At 33.5% G+C, this 15505-nt stretch overlaps 1 protein-coding gene across 6 annotated transcripts in view; it reads right to left on the bottom strand.

Annotated features, from left to right (window-relative positions):
* ADAMTS6 (ADAM metallopeptidase with thrombospondin type 1 motif 6) overlaps positions 1–15505 on the bottom strand; it is a 289127-nt gene that overhangs the window by 134748 nt on the left and 138874 nt on the right. For all 6 annotated transcript variants that reach the window (XR_011249658.1, XR_011249659.1, XR_011249660.1 and 3 more), the window contains 2 exons: positions 11593–11739; positions 2351–2492 (listed from right to left, as the gene is read on the bottom strand). Coding sequence is in view for 3 of the 6 variants with exons in the window: in XM_069556308.1 (XP_069412409.1) it covers positions 2351–2492; positions 11593–11739 (289 nt within the window). In the remaining 3 variants the exon portion in view is untranslated. The remainder of the gene's footprint in view (positions 1–2350; positions 2493–11592; positions 11740–15505) is intronic.

Genomic DNA, 15505 nt, shown 5'->3' with positions numbered 1-15505 from the left:
AGGACTGATGTTGAAGCTGAAGCTCCAATACTTTGGCCACCTGATGTGAAGAACTGACTCATTTGGAGAGATCCTGATGCTGGGGAAGATTGAAGGCAGGAGGAGAAGGGGATGACAGAGGATGAGGTGGCATCACCAACTCAATGGACATGAGTTTGAGTAACCTCCGTGAATTGGTGATGGACAGGGAGGTCTGGCATGCTGCAGTCCATGGGGTCACAAAGAGTCAGACAAACTAAGTGATTGAACTGAAATGATCCTTTCTCCACTGTGTACTCTTGGCACCTTGATTGAAAATCAACTGATCCTATATGCATGGGTTCATTTCTGCATATCTATTCTGCTCCACTGGTAAATTGCCAAAAGTATTCAAAATGTATATTAATCAACTTATTTAGAAAGAATTCAGACAAGATTTTTCACAACTACAGATGTAATTACTGATAATCCCTACAATGACTGCATGAATACAAAAATGGAAGAGATGGAAACCTCACCACAGTTACAGTTCTGGGTCAGTCTGTAGATCTTTGTTTAAAATCTTCCCTGACATCATTATAGACCTGCTAGTTGAAAGATTTCTTGATGAAACATTTCTTGATGCTTCAACACCAAAAGTATCTCCTCACAAAAAGGACAGAGGCCTTCTTTGAACCTCCAGTGTTTGTGTTTGGTGTTTATCTCAGGATGCTATACTCAGATAGCCATCTAAATTAGGGCTGGTTTGTTTTTCCCTTTGAAGGAAAGTTATGACCAACCTAGACAGCATATTGAAAAGCAGAGACATTACTGTGCCAACAAAGGTCCGTCTAGTCAAGGCTATGGTTTTTCCAATGGTCATGTATGGATGTCAGAGTTGGACTGTGAAGAACGCTGAGCACCGAAGAATTGACACTTTTGAACTGTGGTGTTGGAGAAGACTCTTGAGAGTCCCTTGGGCTGCAAGGAGATCCAGCCAGTCCATTCTAAAGGAGATCAGTCCTGGGTGTTCTTTGGAAGGAATGATGCTAAAGCTGAAACTCCAGTACTTTGGCCACCTCATGTGAAGAGTTGACTCATTGGAAAAGACTCTGATGCTGGGAGGGATTGGAGGCAGGAGGAGAAGGGGACGACAGAGAATGAGATGGGTGGATGGCATCACTGACTCGATGGACGTGAGTTTGAGTAAACTCCGGGAGTTGGTGATGGACAGGGAGGCCTGGCGTGCTGCGATTCATGAGGTCGCAGAGTCGGACACGACTGAGCGACTGAACTGAATTGAAGCTACAAGTATATACAAAGATTGTGATTTAAAAAAGTTTTTCTGAGGGAAAAAGCAACCAAGGGAAAAAAGTAACTGAAACCATACAGCAACAAGAATAGAAGTAAAGATTCTTTATAGAGAGACAAAGTTTTACTTAAGGCTCTAGATCTTTAGATAGTTGCACACAGTCTTTAAATCTAGTGCACAAAATGTGCTGCCAAAGCCTCCTAGGAATAATAATATACTTGTAACTCAAAGGTTGTTTAAAAAATCACTTTCCTTTGTACTGCACCCAACAAGAATAACTGGTACAGTACAATGTGTGTATCATTTAGTCTTAACTACCTTTTATTGTTATTATTTTTTAAGGGATTTTAAACACACTGTTTACAAAAAAATGGAACTGAGGCCTTAAACTTACTTTCAAAAATTTCTGACATACAATTCATCATTTAAAAATCCTATTCTTTCATTCAACATGTTTACATTGTGTATGTACTATGAATATCTCCCCTGTTAGACACTGAAATCTTTCTCTATGAAAATTTTAAAACAATTATTTTTTAACATCCTCTGAGGTAGATTCTGAAACTTTTTTAGACAGACAAGAAGAGTAAACCATGATGCCTTCATTATTTTCCCATAGCAATTTTCCTTGTTTCTTTATTTAGCCTAATGTCATTTGTGTCCCCACTCAGTACTGTGTTAGAATGTGGGCAACTTGCAATGACTCAATACTAAAAGTGTAAGTTAAAAACTCTGAGCCAAAGTGAAAGTGTCGGAAGTGGGGGAGGTTTCAAAATCGTAACATTTTAAAGATAAAAGTTGGCATTATAAACTCAGGACTTAAAAAAGAAATACACTGGAAAATATTTAAATTCTATCTGCATCCCTCTCAAGACATTTGAAATTTATTTAGTTAAAGGACTATTCAAACATTTAGAATAAATATTATACAAATGATTTCAGTAAAGGAGCAATGTCAAAGGCCATACTTGTGTTAATACTGATACCAGAGAAATTACATTCATCAAAATTCCTTCTTAACAATTGTGTCATGAAAAAAAAACATATATATGACTAAACAGAAGGATTAAGACTTCTTACCCCATATTTACATTGGCGAGATGTTGCTCCATACTGGAAACGGCATTGTTCATCGGCATCATACACCTGACCTGGGGCCACAGCTGGATAAAGAAAGTCACGCTTGGGAGGCTCATTATCAAGGCAAGTACCACGGCCTGAACTGTTCAACATAAAGGATCAAAGGAGATTAGGTACACTGTGGACTATTTCAGTCTCAGTCATGAAACCATGTATTGAGTTCTTTATTTTAATAATTGATGCATGAAAAACAATCTATTCTACTAATATATAATCATGGCAAAATAGAATAACTTTACTAAAACTTGAATAAGAGCTCCAACAGTTTTTTCCAGAACTAAGACACAATAAAAACATCTTACAAAATAATTTAAAAATGTCAGGTTGGCCTTTAAACACTGATTTAAACTAATTTCTGGAGGAATCAAAACAATTTCATACTGCTCTAAGTTTCTTGTTTGTTTTCAGTGAAAACATAACCATATCTGGTAGTGGAATCAAAAACAAAATATGGGAAAAAAATTGGTTGTGATCTTTAAAGACCTAATCTATATATTTCCACCTTGCGTAGAACAAATAGATGGTGTGGTAAAACATGTCCAAAGGTTCTTGAAATATTTCAATAACAAACGGGCTGAATGACAGATGAGGCCAAGATCCAAAGTTCTCTTCTCAAGTATATTAAAAGTGTTTAGTCTCTCAAAAATTTCATATTTCATCTAGGCTCATCAGAATTGGAAAAGAGAATGTTCTCCTCTCTATAATTTCTGCTTTTCAAAGTATGCTTCATTCAAACATAATATTTAATTCAGTGGAACAAATAACATAAAGATTGCCAAAAGTCAGACAGAATATCTTGAGTTTAAGGAGCTTTATACTTTGCTAAATATAATTGTTCTTTTTATTTAGTCAGTGTGCATAAAATAGGACAGATGCTTTTTTACTTTCATTTCACATGTGAGTAAGTTAGAATTTTTAAAGAATTCCTATGCCAACATTTAAAAATTTTTTCCAACATTCCTGTCAATTGTGCCAGCACTTGTGTTTTTTTTTCCAAATCTTTTCCATCCACTTTGCCAAAGGAAAATAATTTTACAAGTAGAAGTTCCTCAACTATTATTTAGGACAGTACAAATTTTCATTTATAGGTAAGCAAGAAAAAAACATACATAATAATAAACTTCATATTCACTTCAAATTTTATCATTCTTATAATGCGAAAGTAAATGTTATATACTAATACATATTTGCATAGAAGCAAATAAATACCTTTCAAAAACTGAACCATGCTATTCATAAGGTGATAGATTCAAAGACCCCTTTTTCTTTCATTTATGCCTCTTGATTAATTTTTTTAATTTTTTTGCTTTTTTAATTGATTTTAAACAATAATAATATTTAGATAGAATAATACATGCAGTGCTGAATAGATGGATGTTATTATTGGCTATTATAATCATTTCATCTGTCACTGCTCTAGGTGTCTAACTAATAGAGAAATTTTTTCACCCAGTTATCCATATTTCATGACAGAATGCTTTTTATTTTCTGTTCACAATGCTTTTAGAAATTGACATATACTAAGAAAGACCATTTGCAGATGAATTTTAAAAATAGCAAGTTCTTTTTATTATATAAAATAGCTTCACATGCAAATTTTAGCCAAATAAAATTCTACTAGTAAATTCAAAGTTTATATTAAGGTTAGTGATAAAGAGGTCAATGTGAAAGTATAACAAAAGAAGAATTTATGAGATAATTCCATTAGTAGTTTTATTTCCTAATTTTTTTCCTAAAATATAAATTTCATCTCTATCTACAACCAAACTATAAAAGTCTCTCTGAAAGGAGCTAAATATGTAATAAAAATAAAATATCAAGCTAAGTTCTATACAAATTAATGGAAAATTTTTAAACACTGACATACTTAAGTATAGGATCCTACAGATATTAAATATTTGCCAATAGCATAACAAAGAAAGTATAAGATATATTCACTTAAGTGGCACCAGCTCAAAATCCATTAAAAAATAGTATACATAATTAATTTTAGCACCTAAAAACTTGAGAGAAAGAAGTATGTGGACCCCCCCAAAAGTTAACAAACAGGATAACCTGAGGAGAAAAATAAAACATGGGAAAAATTCTTTCCTGATAGCTAACAGAACTGGTTTAACCTAGGAAGAAACAACAATAATTACTTCATTTAAAGTTCTTGTTCCCAGGTATTAATGGTCTACAAATCATGGTTGGTGGGCTTTCCTAATAGCTCAGCTGGTAAAGAATCCACCTGCAGGAGACCCCGGTTCAATCCCTGGGTTGGAAAGATCCCCTGGAGAAGGGAAAGATTACCCACTCCTGACCTGGAGTCCATGGGGTCACGAAGAGTCAGACATGACTGAGTGACTTTCACTTTTTCTTTTCACTTTCAATCCTGGTTGGCATTCTTTAAAAACTACCAAATCAGATGACTATTGCAGGAGCCTCCAGACAATAAAGAATGCCATGTACTGTGGTCCCCTGTGGGAAAATCTTTCTGAGAAAGTCTACCCCAAAAGTGATTTGTCTTTCAATTGCTTTGTATTGATGTGGTCTAGTTAGTTATCTCGGAGAAGGCAATGGCACCCCACTCCAGTACTCTTGCCTGGCAAATCCCATGGACGGAGGAGCCTGGTAGGCTGCAGTCCATGGGGTTGCTAGGAGTCGGACACGACTGAGTGACTTCACTTTCACTTTTCACTTTCATGCATTGGAGAAGGAAATGACAACCCACTTCAGTGTTCTTGCCTGGAGAATCCCAGGGACGGGGGAGCCTGGTGGGCTGCCGTCTATGGGGTCACACAGAGTCGGACACGACTGAAGCGACTTAGCTTAGTTAGTTATCTAGCATGTGTCATTCTCTTTCCAATATATATATATATATATAGTAGAAGAAACACCATATGAAATACAAGTGAAAAAAAACCCAGACCTTTAAATAATAAACATGTATTTAGGAATACAGCATCAACAAAAACCTTTTAAAATGGATTTGGCTATAGTTGTACAAAATATCAATGCTTGTAAGTCTAGTGTTTTACCTACTAGTATTGGCTCTAGGATAGCAAGTGTAGGATATCTGCAAGGTTGACTTAAACTGTTTTTACATTTTGGGTAGAAAATGTACCACATATTTTCCTTCTAGTAATGATAAATATTACATACAGTAAAACCTTGACTGAAATATTTGAGGGGTAAGATAGTCTTCATATTTTAATTCTTAACTGAGGGTTAAAGCTATAAAAACAGTTTTTGCATGTTACTAAAATCTGTCTGTTACTTTTTGGTTATTTTCAAGTAAGTTAAACCTATAAACATTAAGTATTAATTAACTCTTTAGTTGCTCAAGCTGTCTGACTCTTAAAGAGACCCTGCAGCCTGCCAGGCTCCTCTGTCCATTAGATTTCACAGGCAAGAATTCTGGAGTGGGTTGCCATTTCCTTCTTCCAGGGATCTTTCCCAGGGATTGTGCCCGCATCTCTTGCATTGGCAGACAAATTCTTTAGCCCTGAGCCACCAGGGAAGCCCTTAGAAGATAATAATTCTGGATATTTTCATGCCTCTGTGCCATCAATTGCCATTATGAAGTATCACAGATATAGGTATAGAAAGAAGATAGAGGACATGAACCTGAGAGATGTACATTTAACTCTAAGAAGTGTTTTCTCTGTTTTTTTGTCCCCTTAGAAAATTTCCAAGTGCTCAATCACAACTCTCCTTGTCTCCCAAAGAATTAATGATTTTTTTCTGTGTAATTCAAATTTCTAATGCCCACATATTACATTTTCATTCTCCAAATAAATAAAAGGTATAAACTCTGAATCTACAGGGAAGAGGATGCAATTAATGATTTTTAAAATAACTGTTTTTGCCTGATTTTTAAAATAATACTTTCTTTGGTGTTCTCAGTAATTATTCATCTCTCAATTTATTCATCTGACAGTTCTTGAATTCTACATAAAAGGAGTCATTTTGTAGGTTTTCTTTTATGACTTTATCCTTCTGCTCAACACTATGAATGACAGACACATCCATGTTGAGGTGCACAATTGTAAGCTATTCATTTATACTGTTCTTTGATATTCCATTTAAGACTATGTCATTTCTATTAACAAGTGTTTAAATTATTTCTAATTTCTGGAAATTGCAAATTATGCTGATATAAATCATTTTGTATTGTCTTCTGGTATAAATGATTTTCTTAAAAATATCAGATATGAGTTAATTACACATATTTTATAGCTGTTTTAACAAAAAGAAGCTATGAGTAATTTTTACTAAAGTTAGAATTAATCAACATAATAATTCTTATGATACTGAGTCTGTTATTTATGCTATTTTAAAATTAATAGTAGTAGTATTATATATAAAATTTCTTAAATTTTCTCATAAAATGCCACTTTTAAGCATAGCGAGCTTGTGCCCTAGTGTCATATGTGAATTTTTTCACTCAGAAAACATAAACCTCACTCATTAATAAATGAAATGGAGAACATCGTATATTCCACCTATAAGATGTTATTACAACTTACTATTGCTTGCGACAAGATATACTTGTCCTGAGCAAAACTGTATACTCCATAAAAGTAGAAGTATGATTAGTTCCCTAGAAGCACATATTTCACAACTAAAAGTCTAATCCTGGTTAGTGTCTACAGCAATATAGGTAATTATTGAACTAATACACTCCACTTTTCTTTATGCTTCTAAGACAAGGCAAAACATTTGTTACTAGTTTGAGAACATGCTTTTTCCTTAATTATGAAACTCTTAGTAAATCAAAGTATATTTACATTTCCAGAAATCCTTACAGAATGATAGCAAAGTCATATTTTATGTATTCTACTTCTAATTTAGAGAAGTCTTATTTACAGAGTTCAAAAATTAGCTTTGAAAATAGGAACATGAGCCAGATTTGTGTCTTCAATTAAAATGTACAGATTCTTATGTAAAATATGGTGTCTTGGCTTTGTTTCCAGAACACATGAAAACATAACTGTAATTTAAGATTTATTTTTTAGTTAAACAATTACACTATAAAGTACAGATCTTCACCCGATAACAGTGGGTCAATCTAAGAAATAAATCTTTCTATATAACCCTGATTATATCTTAACAGTTTCTTAACAACAACAACAAAAAGTTAACAGATAATATAACATCCACTTTTTCCTATAAAGTTGTGCTAACACACGTAAATTAGGCAAAAATGAATTAGGTGTCTCATCTATGGCAAGTCAAGTGTCTTACCTACTACATTTTCATAAATTGCTTTACCAATCTTGACAAAACTAACAATATATTACCTTTAAAATGAGTTACTCTAAGTCAGACCTTTATCTCTTACCCTCTATAGGACTGGGATACTTGAACACAACTGAACTTGAGGCTTCCAATATGCAAACACTATGCTAATCATGTTTACTAAGCTATGCTCTTTCTCTCCATATGTAATTATGACTTATCAAAGATATTCATGGGTTAGAGTGAAGTCCCCAAAATATGTCAGATAAATGGAAGGAGGAGAAATTTGTTTTGCTAAGCTGTTTTTTGGCTCCACATAAAAAAGAGGTCCCATCTATAAAAGTTGTTTTCTGTCTAATAGACTACCGATAGCGACCTTCAAAAGTAATTGCTCTAGAAGAATTGTTAAGTGCCTTACTTGTCCTGTTCATCTTATATCACTTCTCTTGCAGCTCTACCTTTCTTTCTAGTTCATCTTCAACCATAATATTGCTTCTCTTTTTTTCAGCTTCCATCTTTTCTGTGAAAATATTTAATTTGGAACTGTAGGAAATTTTGCTACGGATCTCTGACAGTTCAAACAATATAACAGACTTTAATTTAAATACAGCAAGAGTTGATTCACAGAGGCCCCAGGATTTTTGAGGACTATATGAAATTACTCTGTACTACCACTAAGTGGTGGAAAATATATGAAAAACTGGCCTCAATTACTTCTGGCTGCCTTCTACTGCCTGGTAAATTAGCCCATAGACATCAGTGAATGTGAGCCATAATACCAGGCTCATCTTCTCTAGTTTCTAAATAAATAAATAAATGAATAAATAAATAAATAAATAAGTCCCGCAGGCAGATAGGAAGGACACTACCTGCAAAGCCGTCGTCGAAAACATCAGAAGCTGGCATAACACGTCCATTTTAACGGTAATGGGTTCTTTATTATTTAATCAGGACGGCTTCTGGGCGATTCATGAACCACTTATTGAATCACCGAGTTTAAGAAATCTGAAAAAAAATATTGGGAGTTGGTAAACACCATCTCCTGATTGATCAATAGCACCTAGTGTTTCAGAATGACACGAGAGACTTTTTTTACTCTATTGGCATTTAAAGGCCATGGAATTGCTTTCAGTTGAACATAGTGAATAGTGAATCTCTATAAATCATAGAAAGCTTATTGTTAAAATCCACCATCATCCTTGGCCTATATAGTCACTAAGTAGAGAAAAGTATGCATTCTGTTGGCAGGGCTGCAGTTCTTAAACAATTCATCTTTCAAGATTTCTTTTTCTTGAGAAGAGAAACTAAAATAAAATGTTATGAGTCTTTTTGAGCCAACTATAAAACATAAATGTAACCTCAATCCCTAATCAAAATATCACTGGATTATTTAAAATATCACACAAAGCTGTTAAAGCAATTAAGTCCCCTGCATTAATAAAGAGAAACAAAGAAATTCAAGAAAGTTACTACTGTATCTTTGTGCTCCAGTGAACTGACCTTTTTAAAGGGCCTTGTGTTTAAAAAACCTTTATTGCTTGGTCAGATTACAATCAGAGTTATTTAGTTTACTATTAAAGAGAGGGGAAGAGATGCCAACTTCTCCCCAAATCCCTACCCATTGTCTTTCACATCTATCTTTTACTAATGCCTTTAATTTTGTGAGCATTCCCATGAGGATGCAACAGAAATATTTTTATAAAATACAGGATAATAAACCCACTAGAACCCTGTCAACACTAATTATGCTTACACATAGAAAATGCAAAGAGGCAATAAGGCTTACATAATGCTTTTTGGATTAATTCTTTCAATTAATTCAGTGGAATGATTTATTGTAACTAGTAATAATTTTACATCTCTCAACAAACCAGTGGTGATTTCTTAACTGTGTTTTATCAGCAATTTAGGGATTCCCTTTTGGAATGTTTTAACAGCCTTAATACAGTTTTAACTACACGGGGTCTGGCAAGAGATCAAAACCAGTCCTTGTATTTAGTATAAAGAGATATTCCTAGCAAATGGGCTGTACAAGAGAAACAAGACAGAGCAGAGAGAAATGATGTACTTGGGGAAGGAAAAAAAAGCAAAAAACAAGCAGAGAAAAGTCTTCAAAAATGCACAGGAATACTGAGCATTCATACAGTTTGTCTTTCTGGAGATAGACACTAAGATTCCATTATAAAAACATGAGCCAAGTCAAGGGAGAAATTCCAGATCTGGCTTCATTTCTGGGGAGAGTAGATCTTCAACAGTGCTTAAAGTTTAGGTTATATGATCTTGTTAAAACATCTCAGAAAATGATACTGCTAGTGCTTTGTGTTAAAAAACTACAAAAAGATGTCAAATTTTCTGTGGTCCTTCACCCAGTTTTGGCACAAGGCAAGTATTATAATTTATCTATTACAAAAATTAACAATTGTTAGGTTATAGTATAGCCATCCAGAAAAGCTACCTTCTAAAAATACTTCCAATTCCTTCAATTTCATTATCACATTAATTCAAAAGAGTCCATTTTAAACATTTTTCTTTTGATCTTTGACTGAGCAAAGCACTGCTCTCTGTAATTTATTAATAAAATCTCTTGTCTGGGGCTTTTAAAAATATGCAATTATAAGTTTTAAGAATATAATCTGGTTCTTAGCAGATATGAATCAAAATCTTAGTAAGTATTATTACCCTACATAGTGTTAGAAAGAAAATGTTGGTCGCTCAGTTGTGTCCAACTCTTTGCAACCCATGGACTGTAGCTTGCCAGGCTCCTCTGCCCATGGAATTTTCCAGGTAAGAATACTGGAGTGGATAGACATTCCCTTTTCTAGGTGATCTTCCCGACCCAGGGATCAAACCCAGGTCTCCCTCTGAATTTCTAAAACGTTACACTATGACCATGTTAAGGTGAACTTTAAACAAAGACAGTTTTTAAAAAGAATTTCTGTTGCTCTCCTGTACTTTGTGTATGACCAACTCTTTCACAATACTTCATCACTCCTCCTCAGAAAAAAACGGCAGAAAACAGTGGAAGGTAATGATAGAACAACAGTGCTTAAAACCTTGATATTATTTAATGTACCACATAATGAATGTCTATTAAGTGCTTTATATACATTATGGTGTTATACATAATTATTTACATAACAACTTAATAATATGTGTATCATTACCTAAATTTATTCAACAAATGAAGTCACTGAATATTAGAAAGTTTAAGTAAAAAACATGAATGACCAAGATCACACTGTTAGAGAGTGAGACCTAAGTCTAACAGTTTCCAAAGTCTAATCTTAAAGTTCTACGCAGGTGAAATATGGAAAAACATCTGCTTTCCTAAACATAGTTACACCTGAGCTAATTTATAGTCTTCAAATTTAAATAACCGGACTCTTAGAATATACGTTAAAGGACCAGCAAAGAAGTTCTCAAACTGGAGAAAAGATGAGTCACTTTAATATATTTTCGAAGACAAATTTTCATTTTCTTATTTTCATTTCCTGGGTTTTGGTTTTTTTTTGTTGTTGTTGTTGTTGTTTGTTACTATTAGATACTTTGGCATTTCTACAGAACTCAGTTTTTTTTTTTAACCAACAAAATGAAATATGTAATCACTGAAATAACGCTTGGCTTATGCATTACTAAGTTATGTAAATCTAAATTCTTTCTAACATTCCTTCCCATTTATTTAACATTTCTAACTCACATCATCAACTCCTTTTACAGTCTTACTCCAGTTCCTTAATCTGTTTGTGTCCCCCTAATTTAGTCTGTGTTCTATTTGAGTACAAAGAAAAAAATTTAAAATTTGCCACAATGATATATTAAAGTATTTGGGGAACAGTCTGAAGTATCACTGGGACCCATAAAAGTTACTCATTATGTAAAGTTTGAAGCACTACATATTAGGCTTCTATCAATGGCTTACTTCTGGAGCAATTCATCATCACTCTCCAGAGATTACTTACTCTAGAAAGCTGGTGATATAATCTCGGCTGCAGGCAGACCAGGAAAAGGGATTGGTATTTGCAGTAATGTGAGCTGCCATAAGTTTTGCTGCTTCATGACCTTTTGTCCCACAAGAATTTCCAATTCCATCATGGTTCATACCAAAACTGTTTTGACAAGGAAGAAACATAAGAAACATACAAGAAAAATTAGAAAAAAATAAATAAAACAAACCCTCAATATGTTTTATTTCCTTTTTAGATCATTTATTAGCCCTATCAACATATGGCTTCTATCAAGATAGACTAGATTCTCTAAGGAAATATAGGATTAATGTAAAGAGATTAAGGAATAATTCAATGATATAATGTATTTCTAAATCTGTTTAAATTTATACTATACTCTCAAATGTTATCTCATATGATAGTCTCTCCTTGAATAGACAGGGATGTATAATTGACCCATAAAAATCATACAGTTACTAAGTGTTGAAACTGTTAATAGCCCCTACCTAATACCTGCTAGAGTTCAAGCTACTTCATAATGCTGAATCCAAAATGGAATTATGAAAAGATAGTTATGATCCATAGAGTTCTATGTTATAGGCAAAACATAAAAACTCTTTTTCTTAGTATGTATAAAGGAGAATTCAATATATTATGTAATTTATGTTTGTGTATGTATGTGCTTTCAAACCACCTTTTGAAAAATCTTGATACATTTAAGGATTATGAATATAGTCTTTTCTTTAACATGGCCTCTCTGATTTTTTAAAGCTTTTCTTTGTCATTTTTTTCCTGTGTCCTATAGCTATGCTGAGTGCTATCACTGTGATCTGAAAACATATCTCAATGATAAATCATAAAATTTTTCTGTAAAGGATCACTGCATATGAATAAAGTTAAGTCTTTCATCACAAGGAGTCAGAAGTTTAGGCGAAATCACTAAAAAATATCCTTGTGTCCACTGTGACATTCTAGTAAGTGCACCATTATATCTGTTCAAGGAAATAGGTAATTTGTGTGACACAAGTAAAAAACAGATAAGAATAGCTGCTGGAGAAAAATTTGGAAAAGTAGTTGAGAACAGACAGTCTTAAGCTAATACATGTAAGAAAGTATCAACACTTTAGCAAGTGCACAGACTTTAAAGATTTGTCAGTAAGAGCAACTGAAAATTTCTAAGCAGGAGAATATGGAATTGATCCAAATTTTAGAAAAGTTATTATAGTAATTCTGTGGTGGAGACAATAGAGTAGAAAGAGAATGGAGCCAGGGAGCACAGATAAAAGATGATAACCAATTGAAAAATGAGGTAGATCTGAATGAGGGCATGGGACAGAGAAGAGGGATTAGATTTGAGACATGTATGGTAAGCTGAATTCACAAATATAGTATTAAAGAGCTATCATTAAGACAGATATGGTGGGACGAGGGAGGAGGAACTAATTATTCAGGTGTAGGGACTAACATAAGCAAAAGAAGAGAATTATATGAGCACCCTAAATGAAACCACCAAATAACCTTCCAAGAATATCAATACTTAGTCTTGGGTTTGACATCAACACACTCAAGTCAACCTCTTCCAGGAACATAATGATGGAGTATACTGTTTGTTGAATTAGATATACATTTTGTCAAAACATATATAAATTTGCAGCTACTGATTTACATTAAAAAGTTCCTTACTGTAAATTTATAACTCAATAAACTTAATACTCTATTTCTCACAAAAGTTGATGCTAAATGATTTTCTGGGAAAAATGACAGCTTTAAAAATATCATTTCTGTTTAGCAGCAGCAGCAGCATACAAATCCCTGAGTTATGTTAAGATAGGTGTATGCAGGCACAGATGGCGTAAGAAAATCATTTTTTAAAGATTCCATAATTTTTTATTTACTCTTTTCTATGAAAGTAAAGTTTCTTTTGAAATCATATTTCTCCCACCTTACAACAGAAAAATTTACCTTTCACTCATCCATAATTTTGTAATAGTTCATTGCCTCAGGGTATAAAAACATGGGTGTCAAGGAAAGAGACAATTAGAAACAGTGTCAGGACTAAGAAGAAGAATGATTTCAGTGATTGAGTAACATATGTAGTTTCTTGCTTTCATCAAGTTTATAGGATGATATAATCAAATTAATAGCTGATGGGTTGTTAAAAATTTTGATGATAGATCCCCAAGTTTGTTTTAACAAATAATTCAAAAGAACTGAGTGATATTTCTATAATAAAATCTCTTCACTCAACTACATATGTTATCCAATTTTATCAACATTCACATCTATAGAAAAAAAATAAAGCAGCTGAATTGGTGCTGAAACCGTCTTATTCTAACAGTACAGAGGTAAATACAGTAATTGAAAATATACATTTAAAGATACATCTTCTATTGCTTCTTGGTCTTTTGGCTAAGATCAAGTCTAGTAAAGATATATTTTCTAACATAAACTTTACTTTTATGTTTAACTATTTATTAAAATTCATAATATGTATATATTCTTCTAATCAATTATTAATAATTGTAATGTAATGAACATATAACCCAGAAAAAAGATTTTTTATGATCACAGGAAATTTAAAAAATGTAATTGTAACTTAAATTTTTTGTTGTAGAGATATTTTATATAATTGAAATACTTTAAAGCATAAAAATATGTTTTTAAAAAATGTTAAGAAATATTAAAATATGCATTAGGAATGATATTCTGGGAGGGAAAGGAGCAGCAGAAACACTGAGCTAAAGAAGGGGAAAAAAGATCTAAATTTGACTATAAAAGAAGAACCAAATGGATAAAGAAGCTATGGTACACATATACAATAGAATATTTCTTAGCCATAAAAAAGAATGACTTTGAGTAAGTTCTGGTGAAGTGGATGAACCTAGAGTCTGTTAAATAAAGTAAGTCAGAAAGAGAAAAACACATATAGAATATTAACGCATATATATGAAATCTAGAAAATGGCACTGTTGAACCTATTTGCAGGGAAGGAATGGAGACACAGATGCAGAGAATGGCCTTGTGGACACAGTCGGGGAAAGGGAGTGTGAGAGGAATGGAGAAAGTGGCATCAACACATGCACACTATCAGGTGTAAGATGGACAGCCTGTAAGAAGCTGTGCAGCACAGGAAGCCCAGTCTGGTGCTCCATGCTGACCTGGAGGCATGCGACGGAGGCAGGGGAGGAAGGCCAGGGAGGGAGAGGATGTATGTATAACTATGGCTAATGCGTGTTGCTATAGGACAGAAACCAATACAACACTGCAAAAATAAGAAACAAAAACCAGAAGAACCTATTTGTGTATTTTTAAAATGCATAATGCTAGTTACCAAATTGCTATGGCATTTAGATTCAATCAGGTATATTTAAGGAGGTTTTTACTTTTTACAAAGTAATTTCTGCAGTACTCTAGAAATTCTATTCTTTGCAATTAGTTAGACATAACAAATTTTGGACACCAACTGAAAAATAACCAATAGAGTACATAGTTTTTAAAAATTCAGAAGTAAATAAGGGAAAAGATTTGAAAATTAATGAATTCAAGTATCTGAAGAAGTAAATCTTAAGTTCTATTTCTACATAATCTTCATAGTTTAAGGGTCAGGTGCAGATAGCTGTCTTAAGGATCTTGGTTTCAGTTGTCTAGGAGAATGTATACTTTTACAAATTATATTTAAAATGTAAAAATTCCGAGAAATGATATGACTAATGTCAACTGGTTTACTGACAGTGACACAAAGTGTAATGGGACTTTACAATTGCCATTCATGCCATCAGCTTCAAAATATCCCTCTAGTACATTGACCAGGCTGGAGTGTGTGTGTGTATGTGTGCGTGCCTGTGGTGTGTGTATGTGTGTGCGTATTACAGAAAAGCTCCTTCCTGAGCAAACACTATCAGTGAGGAGTTTGGCAAAAGAAATGAAA

This window comes from Ovis canadensis, chromosome 16, assembly GCF_042477335.2.
Source record: "Ovis canadensis isolate MfBH-ARS-UI-01 breed Bighorn chromosome 16, ARS-UI_OviCan_v2, whole genome shotgun sequence".
Classification (NCBI taxonomy): Eukaryota; Metazoa; Chordata; class Mammalia; order Artiodactyla; family Bovidae; genus Ovis; species Ovis canadensis.
This window is presented reverse-complemented; position numbering and strand designations above follow the sequence as displayed.